This window comes from Syngnathus leptorhynchus, chromosome 21 (genome assembly GCF_054491065.1).
Source record: "Syngnathus leptorhynchus isolate UIUO chromosome 21, UIUO_Slep, whole genome shotgun sequence".
In the NCBI taxonomy this organism is placed as follows: domain Eukaryota; kingdom Metazoa; phylum Chordata; class Actinopteri; order Syngnathiformes; family Syngnathidae; genus Syngnathus; species Syngnathus leptorhynchus.
In genome coordinates, this window is record NC_141215.1 from 6,678,311 (window position 1) to 6,704,743 (window position 26,433).

Consider the following 26,433-nt stretch of genomic DNA (forward strand, 5'->3'; position numbering starts at 1 on the left):
TTTTACAACCAACAATCGAATGATTGGAAAAGAAATGCCGTTGACGCTCGTGGATCTCGACTCGACTTGCCCGACACGAATGCGTTGCGACTTGCCGCCGCCGCCGCAGCCGACTTGGACCGGAGCGCTTGGACGGGAATGCCGCCGCGCAGCCGTCCAACGGGAGGAGACCAAAAGGCTCATGTTGTCGATTTGCAAAATTGAGCAAAGAAAAGCCCGTTGCGGGAAATACTTGGCCTCTGCTGCACGTTGTGGCCCCGGGCCGAGTCGACTGCTTCAATTATCACCGTCCTTATTAGCTGTCAATCTTTCACCCGCGGTGCTAACGAGCCACCGACATCACACAAGAAGAAAAAGTTGTCATATTATGATGATCTTATTTGGGACTTCTTTTTGACTCGCTCCCTTTAACGCCATGCACTTTTTCCGACTTTGGGCCTGTGATAAGCGCATGTCACGGAGGGTCTTCCGATGTGTCGGACTGAGCAAGAATAGTCACAGAATGAGAAGAAAGCCCCCGAGCGATTCGCAAGTTGCTCTTGCGTAAGCGGGCCAAGCTCCGATGAAAAGCCGGAATGCGGGGCCTGTCGACACCACGGCCAAGCCAGACGGTGCGTTTACGCCGAGGCAGGTGCCCGGCTCCAACGGCGGGTCCTCCATGTGGACTAACTGGTTGGGGGGTGTGTGTGTGTGTGTGTGTGGGGGGGGGGGGGGCGCGTTCATTGCCTCCATTGTGTTTGCAATGCAGCCGACTAGCTCAGTCACCCTCGGCTGCTCGGCCATGTCAGCGCAAAGCGGCTTCTTTCGCTCGCTCGCTCCTTTTGGCTTTTCCCAGCTTACACGCCAAAGTTGACATTTTGTTTCATTTGTTGGCAAAGAGGACAAATCCAAAAAGTTGCTTGGCAGCAGAAAGTGGCCTTTGTGTAAACTCAATTCAACTGTTGTGCTTGTTGGGCCAGATGGAGGGGGGGGGGGGCAACATAATGTCATGTGGGGGTGGGTGGGGGCGGTGCGTCCCGGGGGCAGGTGAGCCAAAGGGCGGTTGAAGATGAAGGCGAAGACTCGGGTGACCAGTTTTACCTGGAAACGCCTGGAGCCCGCCCGGACACGCCGCAGCGAGCGCAACGAGCGGAGCCAGCGCAGCCAGCGGCCCACGGTCGAGGAAAGAGAGGCAAGGCCGTCATCAATCTTCTTCTTCTACCTCACCTCGTCATCCTGCTCGACACCTACACATTAAAAATCGACTTAAGTGCAATCACTTTGTTCAAGCAAAAATAGCCTGAAGTCTCACAATCAGATCAAATCCAAACATATAACCTTCAAAATATTATTTGCATGCATGATATAAATAAAGTCACTTTAAATAAAACATCTGTGCTCGTTTTAATTGGGAGAAAAAAAAGCCTGGACGATTGACAGTTGCAGTACGCAAAACCAACAGAAAGCTAAACGAGCGAACACGAGCCGCAAATCGAGCGAAGAAGACTTTTGACCAATCACAGCGACCGGTACGATCCAATCAATCAAAGAAGGATTGTGACCAATCACAGCGCTCGATGCGATCTAATCCACAAGTGTCACTGGATCGCAACAAGTGAGTATAGTTTTTTTTGTCGGCGTAATGGACACGTTTTGCCTGACGTCGTGGCTGAAAAATGTTACCTAAAGTACCTTAACCCTTTGCCCAATGACCCCTGTGTGTCAGTATGAACGCCTGTCCGTCCCACTAAATTTGTGAGGCCATAAATCGCGCCACTGAAGAAGCGAGCGGCGAGGCCACTTTAGAGGATTTGCACCTTGACAATGGGGGAGAGATGTCATCCTAGACGTCGGCACCTCCCTCCATATTTGCCTTGTTATATAACATAAAAACATATTTGCCTCGTCATATTTGTCATTTTTGCCACATTGAAATGTGACTTCCCTTGGGTCACAATTGCCGCGTGTTTACGTCTCGCGAGATATTGCGAGAGCTGGAGTGCAATGCGCTTCAAAAATCAAAAAAATCCCATCAAACATGCTTTTTCTCTCTCTGCAGTGGCGCTCGGGGTCGTATTGAACGCGATGCACCGCACGGATGAGCTGCTTGTTGACGTAAGTAGAGCCCGTTATTGAAATCTGTGCAAAATAATGATAGGCAAAAAAAGTCGTATACATTGAAAAAAGAGCCCAGATGTTTAACATTTTATATATGTATCTCTTTATTAGTCACCTTCACATTATATACGTGTCTCTTTATTCTGTATCGTCGTTGCAACTTCTTGTCTATGCAATTTTGTGAGTTGAGTTTTTGTCACAAGGTTTCGAATCTGAGCAGAAGCTCTAAATTGGGCTCCTTGACACCACGACTTTGCACTTTGCTCCCAAAACATCGACTTGCAAGTGTTTCGCGTAAAGTTTTCCATGCCTTGCGATGATGCCGCCCTGGACAAGTTTGCTTCCCGCTGCCCGGTTCTCGCTTGAGCGCTCCGCTGTGACCGGCGGGGGGCGGGCTCCAGCCGGGGGCAGGCCATGAAGAGCGTCGATTGTTGCCAAGCCAGGCGGGGCTGGGTGGGTTGGGGGCGGGAGGTCCTCCAAAGCACCTGGCCATCTGGACATTACATCCCCCTGAGCCGTAATGGATGCCCCTCGCCGTCCCCCGTGCTTCAACCCTGAGCTGAAGACCCGTAATGGACACCCCGCCCTTGCCCCCCAAATCGAGCCCCTCTCGGGACCTCCGTTTTGGGAGGTAGCGCCGCCGCATAATAGCTTTCATTTAAAGCTCCATTGATGGCGATAGAGCCTCGGCGGTGGCCTCGGAACTATTCGGGGCACGCACGAGCTCCAAGCTGATCACTGCGGTCCCCGCTTTGTGCTGACAGGTGTAAAGGGGGCGTGGCTTTTGCCACAGGTGCGGACGCTTGGCTTCACTGGCCGCATTCTGCAACGAGATTGCATCTGAGGGCCGATGCAGTCATTCGAACGAGCAGAGGGGGGATATGCGGGCGCTAACGTGTGTGCTCCGATACGAGCTGAATTCTTTTGTTCTTTCTGCTGCGGGGCTTCTCAGAACATTAACGCTCATTAGGGCCCCGAGCGTACACTGCAAAGGCTTTCTTACCGTTGCCTCGGGCGGCCCGTCGTTATTCTCCGACCAAATAAAGCAAGCGGCGTTTGAAAGTTAGCTTGCTTGCGCAAATTCAGGACTCGCTGGGTGTGTCGATTACGAGGGGGGGGGTCACAATTTTTTTTTTTTTCAAGAGTCCTTTAGGTCCTCGGCATTGAAGCACTTTGCGTCCTGTCAGTCTTTTTGTAAACCACATACGCACACATCGGAGCGCACGGGTGTGCGAAATACGTGCAAGGTGAGTCATGCCCGAAAGTCAGAGCGAGAGGTGAATCAGAGTGCAGCGCTTGAGGGGGAGGGCAGCTTTCTGGGGGCAACTTTCGTCACATACCCATTTGTTTTGTTTACCCATCTGATTGCGGCCTTTGATTAGCCGGCGTGGCGCGGTGCGAGCACGCGGCCCCGATTGCCGCCTGTGTTTTTTTTTTTTGAGACAACGTTGACATAGCGCACGCATTCCTCAAGTGGCGCAACGCAACAGGCAAGATTTGACTTGATCTCGTCTGGCTTGCGCTGCCCTCGCGAACCGCTTCTCGCCTCGGGTGGATCTTTTACACACCTCGTGCAACTTTCCCGGGCTCATATTATGAATGAATGCCATTTTCAAAATGATTTTGTTTCATTCGACAATTGGCTCTTTGATTTGTGAAAAAATTGCTTTTTTTTTTTTCCATTGAATTCAATTTTTGATGAGGTTTTTTAAAAAATGTCCTCATCTGATTGCTCCGGCCCATTAGCTTTTTGTAAAAGTCAAACGGCATCATCCATCCAAATAGGATGACATCATCGAATGATGTCACAGCCTCGCGTGTGCCGGTTTGAAGGCCTCCGCGAGTAGGAAGTGGCAAAGCTCGTAACGGGCTTCTCGGGAAAGCGGCCGCAACTCCGGCTGAGGTTTGGAAGAATGTTTGCGTCTTTTTTGTGGCTCTTTGGCAGGCAGAACAGGTCCAAACTGGTTTGGCTCTTCGTATCTGTCTGCAAATATGCGGAAAATGCCAAGCGTATTTTTTCAATTGAATCAAAAATAGACCAAGCTGTTTTGTAACGCCGACACACAAAAGAAAAGAAAACCAAGTAAGGAGACAATTGACGGCCAAAACAAAAAGTAACCTGAATCGAAGAAGAAAAGAATCCAAATCATCCATAATTGAAAACAAAAGCAATAAGGCCGCCTTTGATAAAGATCGGCCGTCATTGTGCAGCCGGCCGGCCTAATTGTATCATTAGCCCGAGCTAATCGGCGCCATCCGACGCTTAATCGAGGCCACGGCGGGGCACGCGATCCCTTTCATGGGCATATCGCCGGTGTCGCCTTCCGCAATCGAATTTGGTTCACGCGTGACCCTCCACGCCGGCCGCCTGACCTCCGAGCCGCCGTTGCGGCCCGCGATGGTTTCCCGCTGGACCGCTTTGCTTTCCCAGCGTCGGCTCATCGACGCCTCCCGGATCTGTTCATTGGTCCAATTGCTCTCCCGAGAGTACTCGGTGAGAAGACGAGGGGGTGGGGCCGTGGGCCCGCCGCTCTAATTGGAACACGAGCGAGCTTACACGGCGGTCCGGGCTTCTTCGTACCTCAAAAGTTTTTGCAGCCGTGCCTTAAATAAGTGGGTCACCTCCACCCGTCCCATCCCGTTTTGCAGGCGCTGATTGGCGGCCGGCCGGCGTCCCCTGCGGCTGGGGTTTGTATCGGAGCGCATTCAGAAGTCCCCGAGGAGCGGCGCCGGCCCCCCTTTTGTTGCCGCTCGCAGGTCCTAACGGGAATAGAAAACAAATTAATTGCCCCTGTTAGATCACTCAGGCGCTCACCCGGGGGACCAATGTGCTTATCACGCACACACACACGCACACACACACACACACACGTTCCTGCGCTGCACATTCTGCCTCCTCCCCATCTGTTGCAGCCCCCCCGTACTAATTAGGGAGCTCGCTCGCTCGGTCTGTCCCGTCTCCATCTGCCGGCCCACAATGCGTTCATGCCACCGGGCCGGGCCGGGCCACCTCTGGCTCGGCTTGGACTGCGCGCTTTATTGCCTCTCGGGAGGGCCGTGCGTGTTGAGCGGACAAAAAAAAGCTCAAGCCTGATTGATTGCTTCATTGATTAAGAGCCGTGTGGTCCCGAGTTAGTACAGTCAGCGCCGGCGTGTGAGGCTGTGCCGTATTTGTTAGCAAATTTCCTCTGGCAACTGAAATGTTTGCCGAAAAGTGCTCGCTTGCTCTTGGGACGGCTCCTCACAATTGAAATGTGGAGTGGGCTTGGCCCGGCCCAGCGCAGCCCGTCAAGAGTAGAATGACACCAAAGCCCGGTCCCGTTGTTCTTTTGCAGCCCCGTTGTGGGCTCAATTGACTTCTTGACCTTACCTTTGCCAAAGTCTGGTCCAATTATGGTCAAAGAAAAAAACGGAATCTAACCCCAAAAAACGTGGAAACTAAAAGAGAACATTCCCGTTTTTTTTGTTGCCTTTTTCTTTGTCTTTTGTTTTAAAGCTTCAATTGTTCTTGCAGTTTGGTGATTAGGATCATCATGTTGTCCCTCCTGTTGCTCTTTCTTCGGCCCCCAGCGGGACTAAACTAACTTGGCCCTCCCAAGCTTTAGCAATGCAAATGTGTGTGTGTTTGGGCCCCCGGGTGTGGGGGGCTAACGTAGCCCTGTAATTAGTGTTTGTGTGTTGTGGCCTGAGGTACCAGCGTGTTAATCAAAGACATTCTTGTGCAAGTCAGTGAAAAGGGCCAGCCGGACCAAAAGTGACCCGGCCCCGCCCCGCCCCTCGGTGGACGCTCTGCCAGACTTCCACGGCACATCCGAGCAAGCTCCTTCCCCTCTTAATGAGCGTGATTATCAATCCAAACAATAATTGGGGCCACTTCCTGTCTGCGTCTGACGGACACGCCGGCCACTTCCTGTTTCCTCAGCGCCACCATCGCTTGATGACGCGGTTGTTTCGCTTTTCGACTTCTTGGAACGCAGCGTCGACTCATCCTTTTTTTTGAAGTGCTGAACCGCGCTTGGGATACGTGGGAAAAAAAAGAAGTAAGGTGGGCGGCGCCGCTTTTCTTGATTGCAAAACAGCAAATGCCGGCCGTTTTTCTGTCAGCCTGAGAACCAAAACAAAACGAGCCGTGACGGCCTCGTCCTCCTTTCTCACACCTCGTGTCTTGTTGACACTCCAAACGGGCCGCGCTGAGCAAGCGGCCCGCACGGGCCCAACTGCCACGCCGGCGACCTCGGAACCGGTTTGCCGTCGGCCGTGAGAACCCTACGTGCGGCCATTTTGTCTGTTGCCGGACTTTCTTTCGCTCACATCAAACACGAGCTCGTTTTATGTGAAGTCGTTCAACGCGGAAGACCAAAAAATTGCAACCGAAAAAATAAAAATGGAGTCAAGCAAATGTCATTTGTCCGGCGGGCAGCTTTTGTCTGACTTGCGTCACTTGGTAGAACATTCCGGCATGTTGTCTTTGCGTCCGACATGTTTTCTGTCAACACGCTGGCGGTTGTGACATCACACCTTTATGGAGAAAAAGTTTCAGAGCTTTCCCGTCAATCATTCGCCTCATCCGATCCAATGGTGGCGTTACTATTTTGGGCTCTGGGCAACCTTTAAAGGCAGCCCGCCCGCTGAGAAATGGAAAATTGCTGCGTGTGTGGCACATCTGCACGCAATGTGTGTGTGTGAGGGTGTGTAGTTTTGCAACCACCACACCTATTTTTAGTCTTGTCAGCTTAAAGCAACAATGTGAGTGATGGAAAAGAAAAGGGGGGGGGCACCCCCCCGTGCCACCTTGTACACCGGCGACCGATCACTTCCTCCTTCATCATCTGCGTTCGACATCACCTTTTTGACGCAAGCAGGAAGTGAGTCAAACGACGACAACGACAAGCCTTTTTTGGCTGAGAATGGACATGTTATTTGGAAAACACGTTAGCGCGTTAGCTTCTGTCAAGATTTGCTTGTTGTATTTTCAGCTGCCAAGCATCCAAAAATGTCGTTTGCAAGCCGCAACTTCCGTTTGGCACGTCGCCCCCCCCTCCACTCCTTGCCGGTGGTAGGAATCTTTTAGAGCACTTGAAAAAGGCCACTTCCTCAAAAGGAAGTCAGCATGGCCAGGCAAAAAAAAAAAAAAAAACTCGTCAGGCATTTCAATGTTGCTATATGTCGCATATTTTCTATTTCTATTTGTTATTTCTATTTGCAGTTGTGTGAGAAAATGCGAGGGGGGGGGGGGGGCGGTGGAGTCATATCGCTTTTCCAGTTCAGGTAAATGAAATATCAACCAGTAGGGACACCCCCCACCGGGCCAATGGCTTTCCTGCCGCCACCTCAGCCTCGGCGTCCATCAGTAGCGTCGCCCCCACCTTGCCCCCCCCCCTGCAGGTGATAACAGATTAAAGCTATTCCATTTCATGCCTCAGGCTCCCAAATACAATCCATGTGCACGGGGGCTCCTCCGGGGCCCGTGCCCCCCCCCCACACCTCCCGGCACCCCTGTCGCTTCTTCGGGCCCTCCTGCCCTGGCGGGTCGCGGCCGCACCAGTCCGCTGAGCTAAGCCGCCATTGCGGGAGATGGCTGCGTGCGTGCGTGCGTGTGTGTAATGGGGTTATGTCAGCTTAGATGGGTCTTCTCCCTTTCACTTATTAAACTTGCCAAAGTATCTCTCAAGTATGATCGCGCCCGAGCGAGCACGCGGACGGGAATGCTTTGGCGGCAGCAAAAAAAAAAAAAAAAAAAAAAAAGCTCTTTAGCAACCTTTACTTGTTTCTTTTTTGCATCTTGAATTGTGGAAGTGGCTCTGGAGCATAATTGTGACTCAGTGTGAACGTGCGCCCCCCCCCCCCACCATCCTCTCCCCGCCGCTTCCGACGTCTCGCTCCTTGGAGCCAGGAAGTGTCCGGCGAGCCGATTCGCCCGCCGCTCGCATTCCTGCGCTGGTAGCAGCGGGAGCGTCTGAGAGGGAAATGAGAGAAATCCAAGCCACCACGCTTCCTCCCACGCCCCCCCCCCCCTTTCTCCATCATCCGTGTTGATGGCGGCCTGTTGAGGCGGCAAATTTGTCATGCGTGAACGAAGGAAGAGCTTCTCCGTCGGGATGCGCGTTTGATTGATCCCTTTCGACGACTTCCTAATCGATTCATCGCTCATTTGGGAATTCAAATGGAAGTCTGAGTCTGCAACTGTAGGACTTAAAGAACTCGACGCTACTTCCACGGAATGGGCGACAAACGTACATTTAGCGGCAAAGCCCGGATCATCTGTGATTATTCCTCCTTGAAGAGCGAGCGCTTTTCTCCATTTTATTGTGCGAGGAAAAAAAGTTCAGGCGCCACCAAATTTATTTGCAAATGCGCCACTGCGGCTTAGCGCGCAAACGGACATTGATGTCGAATCGGGACGTGGAACCGATCGGAGGGAACGGCCGAGCGGAGATTGTCGCCGCGTATCTGGACGGCGCACACGCGCGACGTCGCTAGCGTAGCTGCCGTGTGCTCGGATTAGCCAAACACTTTTCTTAAAATTGTCCATACGGCCACACCCCAAGGACAAATTCAAGCAGAGTCGACGTTTGAAGCCGCGAGTCGCCTGTTCATCTGGTTGGACAAATTCCAGGCTACCATTATTGCCGCCATCTTGCTGAATCTTTTGTTGTTGTTTTTTTTCACTAGCCAACTTTTGTCACCTGCAAAAAAAAAAAAAAAAAAAAAAAAAGCCATCCCAATCCCAAGGTTTTCTTTTCCTGCTGTATCGGATGAGAAAACGAGACCATTAGCATGACGCCCTGCCCCCTTTCCTCTTTCAGATCTCGGCTCCGTCGACGCAGCACGGCGGCCAATTTTCACCAGGACGCGAGAAGAAAGCGAGGGGAGGCGTCGATGAGCAGGTAATGGAGGCTGATGAAAGCGCCGGTGTGAAATGGAGGTGGGGTGGGGGAAGCTCTTGCCCCGACAACGTTTAGCCTTCCTTTGCGCCCTCTGTGCATTTGAACTCATTTAAACGAGCTCGCGGCCACCGAGTTAGCAAATTTGCGTTCTTCGATCAACCGCCTCACAGTCAACAAATGGGTCGAAGTTTGAAAAGTCCCTGTTGAGATAATGAGATGCCAGATGTGTCGTCACAAAATGTCGTGTGATTTTTGCAAATTGGAATAACCCGCCGAGCTGAGGCACCTGCACACGCACGCAAACACATTTCCATAAGGCGCACACACATGCTCGCACAACGCAAACCAGACTGTCGGTTGGTGGTCTGTCCTGTCTATGTGGCGTGTACAGGTGTGTGTGTGTGTGCGTGTGTGTTTCCGCTCTTCAGCGAACGGCACTTGAGGAGGCGAACTTGTTGCTTGCGCGTGTGGAGCAGGTGCACAAAGGCGGCATTAGGAAGTTATTTGTGTCGCCCGTGTTCACTTTTCAGCGCTGTTTATCGGCGCGGCGACAAAGGCCGGATTAGGCCGCCGTAATCCCTTTCTGGATGTCACCTGTCATCTCGTCCTAATCGCCCGGGAAAACTTGAACCCACCCGGCCGCCGCTATCTCCATCTTGAACGTGCCACACCTGCGCCAAACAAAATGGCAGCAAGGCCTGAGTCACCAATAATCCGCCGTCGAAACGTGTGACAGCAGCGTCCTTATCGACCGACCGCATGCATGCGTGCGCAGAAATAATCAATTGGATGAAGCGGATTATTTAACTTTCAGGCCTTTGATCTTAATTTATCTTTCCTCACCTTGACCTACTTTTTTATTTTCACGTTCAAATCAAGTACTTTTGGCCGTTCAGCGACGCCCAATTAATTTGGACTTCAATTGAAGACAGTATTTTTTTTTTTTCTTGATTTTTCCTAAACCGCTCTTTTCATCATTTGGTCTCAAATTGTGGCGGTTGGCGAACCACTAAGTTTTGGACGCGCAGACAGGAAGTAGCGCTGATGTTTTTTTTTTTTTTTTAATCTGCGGCGGTCATCTCGCGGCGATGATGGATGCGTATGTGCGTAATGCGGAGCGCAGCTGGCCATTAGTCAATTATGAAATTGAATCGTAACAATTATGAGAAGCCATAACGATTAACGCCGCATTTCCTCTTTTCATTCAGCCTTGATGATTTTTGCGGAGGGCCTAACTTCCTTATCTCTGCCCCCTCGCCTCGCCCCGTCTTTCCCAAGCCTCGTATTCCAACTTTCCGTCACTTTCTCCCGCCTGCTGCACTTCTTTAAAAGTAGATCTCATTAGGCTTGTCTGGCCCCTCCATCGCATTAGGCCCCCCCTTCCCCGTCGGTTCTGGTTCTGCCCGGCCTGAGCGGTGATCCGGGCCAGCCACTGAGGAATCTGATAGGGATAAACCAATTTGCGGCGCACACAAACATCCCGGCAGGCAGGCAGGCAGGCAGGCAGGCGCACGCCCCCGCGCTCGGCCCCCGCCTCGGCACCCCCTCTCGCTCGCTCGCTCGCTCGCTCGCCCCCTCCCACCCCGGCTCCCAGCGCTCGTTTAAGATGACGGTCGGAGAGGCCTGCAATTAAGTTTTAATTAGGTGGGCTAATTATTGCCGGCCAGGAAGTATCAGACGCCAGGATGATTGTTCTCTGGCCTGCGGAGGAGGAGGAGATGGGACCTAATGGCACATATTCACAATGACGTTAACCTTCACTCTCGGAAACTTTTCCATCTTTGCTCTTCATGGAAAAAAAACAACGATGACTATTTTTTTCATCTCTTCACAGTTTTTGTATTTGAGTGGTTAATCAACACTTGACATCCAAAAAATGCTTTTCATGCCTTAGCCACTGTTTTTATGCATCTCATATCAATTTATTTATTTATAGACGAAAAAGAGCATCACGTCCTGTCATTTGAGGAGATGAATTTTTCTGAATTTTGGTTGTTATTGCACAGACATTTGAGCGCTTTTATTTAAATGTTCATTTTATATGAGAATTGTCCTCCTTATATTTCGACCTTTGTAGAAAAAAAGATTCTTGGTAGTATTCTTATATATACATATCTGACATGGAAAAATAGATGAGAGCAATTTGTATTCATTTGATGTCGGACTGCTGGCAACAAAAGTGAGCACATCCCTTCAGGGCGACGCTTAAGGGGGGGCCAAGGGGCTGGCCACCTCGAGCAAAAGCCCAGAATCGCAGCAGCGTCCTTATCGGTGCCGCGCTACCCGCCGGCGTCGACCATCAGCGATGCCGGCCGGCTTCCAATTAAAAAAGCGGAGATGCGCGGCCGCCTGCCAACTTGGGGCGTGCGGTGGCATTCCGCCCGCATGCTCCCGTCCAGATAGAGATTGCCGGAACGGCCGTGCGCTGCCCGATGAGCAAAGCGTGCGGAAGCTCTGAAATGCTGCCAGGCCGCAAAGGAAGCCAAAAAGTGCAATCGCACTTTCATTCCTTCCTTTTCTTGGATTGTTGCCGTGTACTTTACCGCCACCTACAGGATTGGAGTGGAACCGGTTGTTGTCTGGCTGTCGGGGGATTTGGGGAGGGGTGGGGGCTTGACGGGATGAGATGAGATGAGTGGTGGTCCTGCGGTGAAAGAGGTGGGCAGTTCATGACCTGGTCAGGAATGCGGCCGCGGCTCCCCGGACTTTGCGCCGGCCGGCACGAAACTCGAAACCGCAAGTAGAAAAGGCCCGTCAGTCACTTCTGCCGGGGAGGCCCGGGCGGCGCTCGCACGCTCAGACCGAGTGGAGTCGGGCTCACAAATCCATCTTGGCTTCTTAAGTTCTCACGTTCTGCCGCTACATGTAAGTGTGTGTGTGTGGGGGGGGGGGCGATGCGGTGTGTGTGCGTGCGTGTCGGGTTTGAGGTCCGCCATGCTGAGATGGGAGCAAACAGAGTTGACAGCTTCCTTCCTCACAGTAAACATTGCAGCGCCACTTAGACACGGGTCAGGGACAAGAACCAATAAGAAGTCCTACCAGCCTTAACCCCCCCCCCCCCCCCTCGCCCCCCAACCTCGACAAAAAAAAACAAAACAACGTTTGCACCTCTTTGGCTTCGAGCGTGGACTGAACTCGGCTTTGGAACACCCAGTCACTTTATTAGGGACACCTAGCTGAAGCAACATTAGACGCACGCACGCACGCACGCACGCACACACGGTTTGCCTTATTGACGTGTGTGTGCAGAAAAGATGTTGACAGCAGCCAATTTTGCAAAGCCACTAATCTCACAAGTGTGCCTTTCTCACTTGCTTGCATATCATTACTCATGACACGCACACACACACACACACACCACAGGCGCACGCACACACACACACACTATTATTGTCTGCAAAAGTACGCACACTTTCATTGGGCTGCGGGATTAAAAGGAAATGAGAGGCAGGCATGAACAAAAGACATTTTTTGGAAGTGTGAGTGTGCCAATGTGTGTGTGCGTGTGTTTAATGCTGGCAAAACGTCAGGCAGCCAGCTTAATTTTGCACCCCCCCCCAACACTCAGCCCCTCCCTCCCTCCCTCTTTCCCCGAGTTTGGCCAGCACACTAAAACAGGTAAAACATGCACACGCCTTCTTAATGTGCTGCAGCCACAGTGCGTGCGTGCGTGCGCGTGCGTGTGTGTTCAGTTACACGCTGGAGAGGGTTGCTATGGCAGAACAAGGGGGAACATGTCTCCATGCAGCCAGGTGCCACCAACAGTTTTGGTGGGGCTCCAATTTGGTGGCATTGTGTTCTGCTGCTGCTGCTGCTGCGTGTGTGCACGTGTTTGTTAGTTCGTCTCTTTGCTAGAGGACTCGTCCCATGTCTCCAGCTGTCCATGGCTTCTTTTTTTTTTTTTTTGCATTTTAGTCATCTCCACTTTTTTCTTGACAGAAAAGAACTTCTAACCGACACGTCTCGATAATTAAGATGGAAGTCTCTGGTCCAACTTTAGGCGCGGCAAATTTTTCCTCCCCCGTTTCCACGCGAGGTGACGCGTTCAAGCGCGGACACTCGCTCCGCGATGGCAAATGAAAGCGAATTCCCGCCGGCGCCGGAACGTAATGACTCGGCCTGCCGAGCCGAGACGAGACGGACGCAGCCCGTCTCCCGAGGTGTCGGCCTTGAGAGAAAAGGTGCCGGCGGGCCGAGGTTTCTTATCCAAATGAAGGAGGAGCCCTTTCAAAAGATCTTTCTTCTTTGCGGCGCGATCCCAACCTTTCTCGCGCTTGCTATCTGGCAGCGCCCGTTGGGCTATTCATCTATTCCCGGCGCCTGCTCACGCGGGCCGGCCGGCCGGGCCCTCTTTTCACCGAGCCCCCGCTCCCCCCGCCTGGCGTCTCGCTAGGGGAGCTCATTCTTAGCCGCACAAAAAACGTCCGTCACGGATTGCCTCGCCGCCGTCCGCCTGCGAATTAGCCGTGTGATTACACTGAGCTCCGGTCGGCGCTCGGATTAGCGCCGGCTCCCGCTCGGGCCCCTCCGGTTTTGGAGAAGCCCGGCGGGGACCGGGCGGCGAGAGCGCGGCGACGGGGAAAGGCCAGCCAGATGGCGAGCCTGCCAGGAAGCCCACCTCGGGGATCCCGTTACGGAGATGCCGGTCGATCCTTCCCGGAGCTCGACTCGGTCTTTGTTTACGTCTCGCCGTGGCAAAATGTCAGAGCGCAAAGGCCTCATCTCTGCACCCCGGGGAATCTCCTCCGTTTGAACCCTGAAGGCCCCGCCCCGCTCGAGGCTAAATTGTTATCAACAAATGATGGCAGAGGCCTTCAGCAAGTGAGCTAGCTAGAGTTAGCTAGCTAGAGCTCTGAACACAAATGAATGTGTTTGTTTCTCATCAAAGTCATTTCCAGATTGGAAAGAACGAGGGGGGGTAAAGCAACAGGTGTCGGGATTGCGGGAGGCCGTAAAAAGAAAAGCCAGTCGTAAAGCCAAAAGCGGCCGACGGCCATTATTAAGCTTTGCTGCGCTGGCGTACAATAAAGATAGCCACTTATGACCGAGACCTGTTTATCTCTCTCTTTTTTTTTTTTTTTTTTTTTTTTTTCTTCTCCTTAACGCCTGAGCGCGTGTCCGTTGATTAGCTTGCACAATTTGATTTTTGTGAAATCTAAGCAGAAATTTTAATGCTCTGCTCAATAACGGGAGCGATAAGCGGCCGCGCAACGGCCCGTGTAAATCTGAAGACGTGCGCGGCCGTTATCTTGCCGTCCTCCTTCCCTCCTGGCTTCTCTCTTCTTCTCCTCCCTTCCTCCCTCCCTCCCGGTGTCTCATAGCAGCGCGACGGCCGGCACGGCGTCGCCGTCCTCCGTATCGATCGGATGGCTTTTTATCTGGCGTTTCCGCTTCTTGCTGTCCTTTCTCATAAAAAAGCAGATAAGGCACGCTTCATTAGTGTTTGTCCCGCTGCCTTTTTACGCCGCTTGCTTACTAATAACGCGCATGCACCAACGGGAGGAGATAAGGCGGATGCATTATTTAACACGCTGGACTAATGGGCCAGATTGTGCGGCAACAATTGAATAACATCAGTAGATAAGCGCGAGGCTGGTAAAGGATGGGCCCGCCTCCCGCCTGTGGAAGCAAAGATAGCCCACCGGCTGCAAAATGGCCGCCCGGCCATCGACGGGACGGGAGAAGAAACCAACCGGAGTAATCAATACGGCTGCTGCGTATTCATCTGCTATCTTGGACTTTTCATGCTAATGGCTGCAGTCATCTCCTAAAGTGGCTTTCAAGTGCTTAGAGGGCACCCGATAGCATCTTATCAGTCGGCTGGGACGGGACGGGACGGGGCGGGACGGCGTGGTGCTCCGCAACCTTCTGGGCCGCACAAAGCTACCGAGGGACTCGGCTCGCTCTTTGTTTTGCTTTTCCGTATCACCTCAGATCTTGTCCTTCCTTCCTTTTCTCCTTGTCCTCTTCTCCTTTGACTATCCTTGTTTTCCTCCTCCCCTTGGCTTGGCAGGTGTCCGTGTTCAGGTCCTGGTACCCGATAGGCTGGGTCCACCCTGGCGGGAATTTGAGGGATTCCGCGTTTGGGTGCCAGGCGCTGGCAGCGGGCCCGACTCACTGATCCCTTTGGACGCCTGCCGTTGGCTGCTTGTAGCCAGCCTGCGTCTCACGTTCTGGGGGATGATGGTACATTGTAAAATGCAAAGGAGCCCACGGGCTGCCACAAAGGGCCCTCGGGCCTTAGATTGGACACCCCTGCTGTAGATTAATAGCGATTAACGTGGAATGGCGCCCCGATGCCTCCCTGGGATGTTTGTCCGCCGCCGCCGCCTTGGGAATTACGCCTCCTCTCCTATTGTCTCGGGAGGCTTTAGCGGCGAGCTGAGTGACGTGTAAAAAGCACCGCCCCCCCCCCCACACACACCCCTCCCTCCCCTAATGAAAATGTTTTAAATCTGTGTGCCCGTATCAACTATTTGGGATTATCCAATATCTTTACAAATACAGCTGATTATCCCATTAAGCTGAACTCTGGCTATAAATAGTTTTAATGCTGATGTAGATTTGTGCGGGCTGCGGAGAGGATAAGTGTTTCTTTTTTCTGATGATTTTTTTTTTATTATTATTATTATCAGGCCCCCCAATCCCTGGCCGAGTGTGTGTGGAGCGCCTGTGGTCCTTTCTGTGCATGTTGAATATTGGACACTAATACCATTCTGCCTTCATTTCTTTCTTCTTCATTTTTTTTTTCCCTCCCACGTCTCACCTCCAGAGGAAAAAGTCCAGCCGAGGACTCCTTTTATCCGCACTCTCTCTTCTGGCCGCTTCTTCATTCTATTGCATTTATTCATATTCAGCAGTCAATCATTTGTGCGGCTGGCTGGTGTGGCGGCAGGCAGGCAGGCAGGCAGAGAGAGAAATCCGGAGATTGCAGATGGAAGTGCTATTTTTTTTTTTCATGTTCTTATCCTCGCGCATTTGAAGCGGCGATGTGGAAAAGCGCTGGGAGCACCGCTTTACACAGCGGCGCCTCTCCCTCTCCGCCCCCCCCCCCCTCATCAAAAGCCGCCAATCGGGCCTAAATCAGCATGCAAAATGCCACTCAACCCTGTAGCCTTTATTAAAGTTTGCAGGGACTCAATTTGAGATAGCGATCGTTCCTATTAAAAAGCCAAATGTAAGATAGTTTTTTTTTTCCCCCTCTAAATCTCAGAGTGGAATGGAATTGTTAATCAGCATAGGCTGATGTGATTTCTCTGTCACAAATCCTGCCCTGGGCTCAGTGGCGCTCCAGCTTTACCGTAACTTTGGGCTTAGCAGTCGCCACGGAAACCAGGGGAGGAGGATTCGCATCGTGTGTGCGTGTGGCTGTAGGTTGTGACAGGGTTGGGGCATGTCGGCTTAGCGATCTCCACCGGCTTCCCGATAACGAGACCTTGATTGAAGGGGACGCAAAATGGCCGACCTGTGGTGACCATTTTGTCTTTGGACTCGCCATGGCGGGCTGTGTGTGAAATTGAGGGTCCTAATAGGATGAGAGGAGGGCGCTTGGCCCCCATCCTGCCTGGCACGGCCTGCTGTCGGGAAACTGAGCCCTTTGTCCCCCTACCCCGTTCAAAATTGTCAAAATTAACCACGCCAAAAAAATACTCCAAGCTAGTTTGGCCACACCCTGAAAAGGCCCACGTCCGAATTACACTTGCAATCGTCGCATACCTTCAAATCTGCATATTTGCGCGCGCACACACACACACAGACGATGTAGCACTGCGGGCATCAAATTCATGCATCACGGGTGAAGTGGCGCGTGCGCGGCTAAAGCTAAAACGAACATTTATTTTCTTAATTATCTCACTACGCGCCTTTGCAATCATGGTTTTGACGACCTCGTCCGTTAGGCGAGCGCCGCCGCCTCTCTAATCTCTGGGCGGGTAATTGAATGTGATTTTAATAGCGTGTGTGTGTGTGTAATCCAAGGCCGTGTGACGCTAGAGCTTGTTTTGCCGCGTTTGTAGTGACGCACGCTGCTAGCTTAGCATTTAGCATTCGAACCTCAGCTCCGGTCTCGCCGCCATTTTGTGACATGGCCGTGGCAGGATGATTTGAATTCAAACATCTCCTTTGGATGAAAATTCAACAGATGAATCGGCTCGCGACTGAGCCGTATTTCAAAGCGATCCGTCCTAATGGATTTTTTGTTGTTGTTGTTTATTTACGCACGGTCTGAGCGTTTCTAATGTTTGGCTTTAGCAAAGGCGTGCATGTGTGTTTTAGCGGCGCGCCCGCCGCTCCCACGGCGCAGCTTTTGTCTCAGCTCGGAGGGCAAACACGCACTCGCGACTCTTTGGGCGCATTTCCTCCCTGCGATGATATGTTTACCAAATACCTGTTTAGAATGCGACGCTAGCGATGGCGGCGGCGCACACGCGCTCGCTCCCCTCCGGCCCCCGCCGTAAATGTGGGGGTATTATTTGTCAGGCCTGGCAGTGTCTCCAGGCTGCTTCAGAGAGATACAAGGAGGCGAGTGATAAGGAGAGCATCAGAAGGGCAGTTAATTGCCTGCAGTCTCCGGGAGCCGGGGAATATTTAAAATCTATGGGATTAAAGGCAGATTAAAAAGTGCAGAAGCAGTGGGCCCAATGGCGCTTAAAGATTGCAATCAGCAAGGGTAATGGGAGGGGGAGGGGGGGAGAGGTTGGGAAAACACGAAGCAATGGAGGGGGGGGGTGGCAGATAGGAAATTTTGACGCCCCGGGTTCCATCTTGTAAGCACGATTCATCTACGTGTAAATCGTTTTTTTTTTTTTTTTTCCCCCCCCGCTCCGCGTCGGAGGCCTGCGACGCGCAGCTCGTCGTTCTTATCGCGCCATCGGCGAATTAAAAAAAGCGCCGCTTACTGCTGCTGGGATTAACCATTTGAAGAAAAAAAATGACTAATCAAAAAAGGCTACGCTGGGGAAAAAAAAAATGTCAAGTCAGACAAACTAAACAGCATTAACGCTAATGAGTTTATCTTTTTTGAGGAAAGAGCAAGATCCTGAATCGTAATCCCGTTAATGACCACACCCTAAAAAAAAAACTGAAATGGTAATTTTTTAAATGTAAAATCCGCAATTGTTTCTAATGGAATTTCCAGGCGCCGTCATCCAAATCAGATGCCAAAAAAACATTTTGCCGCCGTCATCTCTTCCGCCCTTTGGAGAGGTTTGCCTTTGGTGGAAAGATTAGCCTTATAAATTATGCATGGCGGTAATCCGAGGCGGCGATAGAATCTGCGGGGGGGGGGGCGTGCAATTGCCGTCGCTATAAATATGAAACAGATGTTGGTGACATTTGAAGAAAGTCCAGTCGGACCCCGCCCGACGTCGCCGTCACGACCCGCTGTCTAATCCCTCACGCGGATGATTGACTTTCTGTATCAATCGCCGATAACGGGGGAAAATGAAAATCCAGTACATGCTTTGAGATCCAATTTATTTATTTTTTTTCCCTCGCACATGTAAATCGAGTTCCTTTCACGTGAAGTCGCGGCACCTTGTAGAAGAAGCAGGCTGGACTCGGCTGAACTTCTACCTGGCCTGGCCGGTTGCTGGCTCTTCTTTGGGCCTCATGATTTTTCTTTTTATTTCTCTTTGTTTTTTCCGGATGTAATCTATTCAGTGCGTGTGTGTGTGTGCGCGCCTGTGTATGTTGGCCTGTCAGTCAGAATGGAAGTGGAGGTCTTATCTCTTCAGCACACGAGACCCCTAACCTAACCTCCTCATCCTCACTCCCAGTGTGTGTGTGTGTGTGTGTGTGAGATGTGTAGATGGTCACGTGGTTTGGCATGCGAGATGGCGACGCGCACGCACAGGTAGCCATCCCACCCCTGAGGCTGCAGGGTTACCATGGCAACGGGCGCCCGCGTGGTTGAATGACACTTTGCTTAGATTTATGAGGTCATCTGCCGTATCTTGCGCACGCACGCAGGTGAGGTTCTATAGATTTGCAGCATCTTGCAGATGAAGCACACACACACACACACACACACACACACACACACACACACACACACACACGCGCGCGCAAAAGAGCAGTGAGATAAGCCGTAATTAGACAAGGGGAGTGTGACAATTAACCTGCCACCTCCCACAACAGCAACACACACGCACACACACAGGCTCCTTCCCTCGGGCCACAGCGGCGTGATAACAACGTGGCGAGGAGTCGGCGGGCGCTCGCGTCCACGTGTGAAGGGATTTTCAAATGTTTGTTTGCCAGCAGTCTCAGCGTGTGTTTGTGTGTCTTTTGGGCTGTGTGTTTATGTGGATACAAGATGTCCGCTCTTGCCAGGTCAAAGAACGGCGTCTTCATCATGCAAAAATGCTGCTTTGATTGATGATGAAACTTTCGCTTTTTGGGACCAGCGTGTTAGTCAGCGCTTGTCAGTGGTTTGAATGATTGCGGCAACATTCCAAAGGCAAATTTGGAGGGTGCGTGCGTGCGTGCCTGTTGGCGCGCGTGTTCATCTGCGCGAAAGCTATTGTTTACATTTGAGCAACACGACGCGACTTTCCTCAATCCGGCCCCACAAAATCACAATGAATGTCGAACCCGATGACTGTGACTTTTGACTTTGAGGTGTGCTGACTTTTGCTACCAGCTCCAATTTGTGAAAATGCTGCTTGGAGCAAACTTGCCGGCCGACGGCGGCGTTTTGTGGCTAAGCAAAGGTGACTGTCAAAGTTTGCTGGCAGGTGCTGCTGCTGCTTTTTTTCTTCTTTTGACTTCAGAAGTCAGAATGTTTGAAGCCTTCTCATCCTCGTCCCCTCCCAGTAAAACAAACATTTGACGGCTTTTGTGGGAGCTGTCGCAAAGGGTTTGTAGCCGTTCGACGACTCGGCGGCGGCGGCGGATCTCTCGGCGTAATCACCTTGACACCCGTCAAGCGGCGTGGTGAAACAATACTCGCAAAATATTGGCGAACGCACATCAAGCGGCTTAGAGGCGACGCCGCCTCGGCCGTGACGCTGATTTGCACTTTCATGCAAATAAGCGCTTTGTAGTCTTGCCTTGAAAAGCTCTTATTAAATCTTACTTTGCATTATTTGCCCGTTCCGATGGGGGGGCGGGGTAAATCTATCAAAGGCTTCACAATTCAATAAGTTGTTATTTTTTCCTTGTTCTTCTTATTTATTCCAAATTTTAATTAACTTTGGAAGACGTTTGAGGCAGGGCAGTGAGTGAGCGAGTGAGTGAGCGAGCGAGCGAGGGCTTTGTGACTCCTTCAGATCGTCTTTGCCCCTCCGCGAGGCGGGAAGGTGAACTTTTGAGTTGTTCAACTGATTCATCGCCCAAACTACCGCGACACCTGCTTTGAAATTTAAACATGTGTTTTAATTTTTTAGACCGCTTTTAAATTGTGACAAAAAATGGTCATTTACAAGATAACAATGGTTCATCCGTGGGCTTGTTAAAGTTCTCACACCTTGTCACGAGCTGAAGTGAGCGATGGACCGCCAAGTCAAACAAGAACCAGCGCTATTTTTAACTTTTAACGCCGACGAGACCCCGCTGGGATTTGGGGGCTTCTGGGCTGACTCCACACTCCCCCATTTATTTCTTTTTTTTCCGCCAAAGAGAAAATTCTTGTCCCCGACACAGATAACAGCGAGCGCGCTGGCTCGGAGGCCGGCGAAATGAATATGAATGGCGGCGGCGGCGGATGCATGCGGGGCAACGCCGGTCCTGCCGGGCGTCCTCCCTTCCCTAGCAAGCGAAATGCGGCGCTAATGTATGCTAATGCTATGTAAACACGGCCTGATCTCAGCGCCAGACGAGATTGACGCCAGTCGCGCAAAGCCCAACGAGTCGCCCGTGAGCGCATTGAGACGCCTTGACGCTCGCTCCGTGCAAACCGATAGTCAGAAATATTTGGGGGGAAATATTCAAACAAAATTGGGGGGGGGGAATCCAAATAGCCATCCATGTTGTTTTCTTTGGAAGAATCCAACAAGTTGATGATTGCAAGTGCAAGTGTACGAGGCAGGTGGCTGCTCACCTGCACTTGACACCCGTCAGGGAGTTATCTCGCTGCGCGTGTGTGCGTGCGTGCGTGCGTGCATGCGTGTGTGTGTGCGTGTGTGCCGTTTATCAGTTAAGCCCCAAACAGGGAAAGTTCATCCTCTGTGTAGATGCTATCTGGCCGTGTTGACAGCCGCGAGTCTTGGCTAAGCTGCTGTGCTGAGCGCATGACAAGAGCCCGCCGCCGCCACCGCCGCCGCTGCTTTGTGCATTTTTTTTTTCATTTTGTTTTTACACCCCTTGCAATTAATCAGCGCACCAAGTGCGGAATTCCAAACACGAATTTCCCAGCGGACCGACCGGTCGGACCGGCCGGCGTTGATGGCACAGACGTAACTGTTTTTTACTTGGCAAGTTAAACGTCCATTGCACTTCAAATACCTGTTGGCGCACCCCCAACAAAAGACAAATCCTATACATTAATTCTGACACTAATGATGATGACAAATCACCATGATACTTTTCAACATGCCGGCACAGCCCCCACTTCCTTTCCCCAACGTTTCAAGCCTTGCGACGCACCCGCGCTCCTCTGCGTACACCTTAGGAAAAAAAATAACTCCATTCATTCCGTTAGCAAACATAAAACAAAGCCATTGTGCAAAAAGTGCCATTCCGCTTGAATCTGGCAACCCCTGGAGGGCGCACCACCGTCTTATTATACGCCCCAAGTAACCGTCCGGCCGGGACGCATGAATGCACGCGCTCAAGCGCACCCCTTCTCCTCAGCCAGGGAGGTAACTCTTCCCGCTAATGCTCCAATTAGTCTAATGGGAGGCGGCGGGCAGGTGGAGGCCCGGCCCGGCGCGCCGACGCCGGACGCCGTCGGGAGCGGTGGCGACCTTCCGCTCACGTCAAGTGCCCTGGTGTGTGTGTGTGTGTGTGTGTCATTAAAGTGTGCAAAAATGCACTGGCAGTGTTTTTCCGGCCTAAGAGGCTTAGCGCACTACCTCCATCCGCCACCCGGATATTTCATTCCTCTCCGCTTAAAGTCGCTCTCGCTTCAGGAAAGAAAGAAAATAACACGACGCAGCAGATTTGGATGCCCCCGCCCCACCCTTCCACTTCAGCTTCAAACCAGCATATCCAATTTCAATTAGCTTATCTTTGCCACCTTTGTTTGCCATTGGAGGCCGTCACCATGTCAGTCCAGCATGTTGGATGGTGAAGGGGCGGGGGACGCTTCCAGGGGGAACTCCGCATCCAAACTGTTCAACCAAAAAAGTCATGTTGCCACTGAGTGCGTTTGTGACTCTGTGTGTGTGTGTGTCGCTCGGTTCTTGTCTTCTGGCGCTGCAGCGTTTGTTTGAAATGAAAATTCCCGAATGTTTGAGGGATTACAGCGGATTGGCAGCGAGCTATCTGCACACTTGTCCTGTGTATGTGTGAGTGTGTTGAAACTAAACAACAAAAAAAGACATTGACCTTGCTGGTCTTCTGACTTCTCCACATGCACTTTGTTGCAGTTTGATGGTCAGCAATGGCGCAGAAAAAGCGCTGTCGCGCTTCATTGGCCGTGAGAGGACGTGATTGTGTGTGTGTGTGTGTGTGTGTGGGTGCCGGCGATTGTTGTGCTTGTGACAAAGCTGCGGGTCTGACCTGCATGAGAACATAACAGCTTTTTTTTTTTTGTGTGTGTGTGTGTGAGAAATTCTTCTCCGCTTTGGCGTATTGCATCTGTTATTTGTGGGCTAAATACGCGAGTGAGACTTTGAGTTGCGACTGTAAACAGCTCAACAAGCGACTTTGCGCTGCTCGCACTCTTGACCGACTTGACGCCCTCCGTCATTGCATTCCCTTCCCTGCTGGCCAAAGTATTTGATTTCATTAGTTTTAACTGTTGTTTCTTTATTAACGATTCAGTCTGATTTTCAGTGCTGCTCCGGCATCTGTTGTGGCATAGCACGGTACTGCAACTCTCCATCGGGACTTAGAAAAAGCAATCAAAGCGCGCAGTTGAAAAACGTTCCTCTGCCGGTCGGCAGACTCTGTCTTTTGTTCTCGGCCTCAACAGCTCTGATGTCACACGTGAAGCAAAACTGTCATCACCTCCACCCTGGAGATTGCAGGAGAAGCTTTTGATTGGGAATTCATTTTATCTCCCGCCGTGTCCAATACGAGCAACCCTCACGACCGGGCCCCCACCCGGCGGACTCCCCGCGTCCGGCCGCTATCCGCGAGCACGGCGCGCTCATCTCCATTTTAAAAAGTCTGTCCAATTCTCTTTTCACGCCACCCGCGCTGGCTCTTTGTCCGCGGCGGGATGAAAGGCGCCACTCCACAATCGGACGGCGGAACGTCGCTCGGCCCAATAGTTATCAGCGCCCTGGCTTGTCGCATTTCCATCACTAAAGCCGCCCGCCGAGCGCCGCGGAACTCTTCGTGACAATTTTCGACATCTTCACACACGAGCTTCGCTCCAGCTCGATTCCGATCCGACCTGGTCATAGATGGCCTATTTTTCTTGATTTTCTGGGGTGGGATGTTTTTTTTTCTCAGCTAACCAATAATTCCAGAATTAAACTAAATGACTACAGCCCCCTCCCCAAACCGGAACGCACACGTGCACTTTTCTAATGCTAATGCTGCTAATACGCCGAGCGTGCGTCCCCGTAAAGAAAGGCGGCGGATAACAAAGAGCACGATAAGTTGTGTGACAACTCAACAAAAAGTCCAAGTTAAAGCCCCGGAAGGGGGGGGGGGGGGGGCGGATTGGCTGAGCGCGACACGAAATGGAAGCGAAATCCAAATCCATCCTTCGGTGCGGCGCCTTTTGTCCGGCATATTTTTCATATTTCTTCTGATCACATTTGTTGTTGTTGTGGAGCGAGGACAACTTTGTGTCATAATGGCGGATTATTGGCAACTCATTACAACGCCGACATCAACTAATGTGTGCGTTATCCGAGCTCCTGCGTGTTCTTGTATTAGCGAGACGTGAGCCTTCAACTTCTCGGGGCCCCAATTTCTCATTGGAATTTTTCTCGCCGCTTTCACGCCGTGGCTTGATCCGTCAAAGGCTCTTCCCGAGGCCTCGGCGCCACGCGGCGCCGCGACACGTCCGCCAAGGTTCAAGCGGATCCTGACAAGGCGGGCGCCTTTTCTCTCTAATTGAATTCTTTATCTTTTTTTTCTTCTCTCGCTCTTTCACTTTGCGGCTGAAAGAAGTTTCCCCCAATGTGGCAGGCAGGAAATCACCAACTAAGTTTTTGTGCGGAATATTTTTCGGTCATTATTTTTATTTGGATGAAATATCAGCGGCGACACGCTACAATTTGTGCGCTAATTAGAACGAGTTCTGTCGTTGCTGTTTGAAGAGTTCAAACGGAGAAGAAAAAAAAAAAGCCTGCTCGCTAAGCCTCAACGGTTAATAAGAGTGAAAGAAAAAAATCATTTGAGAAGGCACGGCACGTTTGAAAGATAAAAATGTCAAATTGCATTTTTGTTTTGTGTGAATCTTGCTTGAATTTTTGCTATGCAGTTGAATTTCGCCAGGTCAAATATTCACCTTCTCTCAGGGGACAATGAAGTCACGCGTTTGTCATTCTGCGTATTCGGGCCTGGATTTTCGCTCGGCAGGTGGCGCCGCCGCGCGTCGACTTCACAAGACGACGAGTCGTCAAAGTTGAGGCTAATAACGTCGCCGTTGACATTTAACGAGTCCTCGTCTGCGCGTCGGACTTAAGCTCTTCGCCGAGCGCACTTTGAAGTTCATAAAAAGCAACGTGGACGGCGTTGGACGTTGCGGGAGGCGGGCGGCGCCGTCTTCACCGTTGCCGCTTTTCACGCTGCCGCCTTTCATGTGCTCGCTATCTGGAATTAATTGCTTTTTCAAAGGCGCCGGCCAACGTAGCGCACGTTGAAATGTTTATTTTTTTTCCCTCCCTCCTGCATTTGTTTACCGTTTTTGCACACGCTAATGCTCTTAAGCCGCACTCGACTCACGGGCGGCGCCCTGCGCGCGCTTCCGCGATGCCGCTTCCGTTTGCAGCCCATCACGCAACCGTTTTCACTCGTTATCGACCGTTCGAACCGTCGGCGAGGCCCGGATGCTTTTTGTCTATTTTTGTGCAAAAGGCGGGCCCATGCGAAGACGAGGCGAGCTGGGCTGGCGCCGCGTACGTCTGCGCGACGCCACTGTCGCTAATGTGTTTATACAAGGACCCTCACATTCCACGCTAAGAGCCTTCGCTAAGGGCCTCTCGCGCACACACAGGCCCATTCTCAAATATCCATTGTGGCATTATTCCATGGCAAGAGGGGGGAGGGGGCGGGGCGCTTTGGGTGGGGAACACATCCATCATCGGCCGGCGGGCCCGTCACATTAGCCGGGACGGCTCCGCTCGGCCTTCCTCTTTATGCTAGCCGACGGCTAACCGTTCCGTTAGCTAGCCGCCGTTGATCACTTGTTCATCAAATCTGACTATTGTGCGCTAGAGTACATGAGGATAAAGCACTGCTTTTGTCTAAATGACAGGGATGGCAACTCCCTGATTCAAACCTTTTGAGCCGCTAGACGTACATGCTCACCGCTAGGCTAGCGTGCTAATCCGCGCGAGGAAACAAACTGAAAAACGTTTATTTTTCCATCTTTTTCTAAACGCTTTTCAATAACCCGCCGCCGCCATTGAGCCGTTGTCGTGGCGACAGATAAAATGGCATCTGCGGAGGTGAGCGTAAAAAAACAAACAAACAAACAAACCAAAAAACTGGTGGAGATCCGTCAGCTATTGTGCGCGCTGACACGATAATCCGCGCAGGTGTTGTCTGGCGGTGTCAAGGCCCTTTTCGGCGACGACGGCTTTCGGAGCGCACGCCACTCGGCGAACGGCGTGTTTTGCCGTCACCTGTCACTTTTACAGCGCCCAGATCCCCTTACAGCGTCTTTGTGTCGCCCAGAGAGCCAGCTCCTTTGGAATGCTAGGTGCCGGTGGAGCTAAGGGGGGGGCGGGGGGGCAGGTAAGCCCCCCACCTTGTTGCGGAGCCTGCGAGGTGTCAAGTGGGAGACTTTCTTGTCTTGTAGCGGCGCTGACACGCTAAGAAAGCGTGTCAGACGCTCTTTGCAGGTTTGTTTGTATTTGAGGACGCGGCGAGAGCTTACAAAAAGGAGCCAGCGTGTTTACCTTTTTTCCCCCCTCAAAGCGTGTCACACATCAGCCTTATTAAATTTGCAAGCAAAAGAAAAAGTGTCGTCAAAAGCTTTATCTGGCTCCTTTGTGTCAGGCCGTATCGCGCTGCACCGGGGGCAGGAAAAAAAGAAAACGAGAAAGATAAACAAACCACAGTTGGATTTGTCGTCGTTTTGCGACAGCCGTCAGAGATGCCTTATTGTCCGCAAGCCAGCGCATCAAAGCGGGCAATTCTTTCCTGAGATGTGATTCTTCTC

The 26,433-nt window shown here is 51.7% G+C and overlaps 1 protein-coding gene across 1 annotated transcript in view; it reads left to right on the top strand.

Annotated features, from left to right (window-relative positions):
- Positions 1–1,539: 1,539 nt before the first annotated feature.
- LOC147040453 (uncharacterized) overlaps positions 1,540–26,433 on the top strand; it is a 29,317-nt gene continuing 4,423 nt past the window's right edge. Inside the window, exons 1-3 of the mRNA XM_085902846.1 lie at positions 1,540–1,594; positions 2,039–2,094; positions 8,904–8,984. Coding sequence (XP_085758972.1) covers position 1,594; positions 2,039–2,094; positions 8,904–8,984 — 138 coding nt within the window. The 5' untranslated portion in view covers positions 1,540–1,593. The remainder of the gene's footprint in view (positions 1,595–2,038; positions 2,095–8,903; positions 8,985–26,433) is intronic.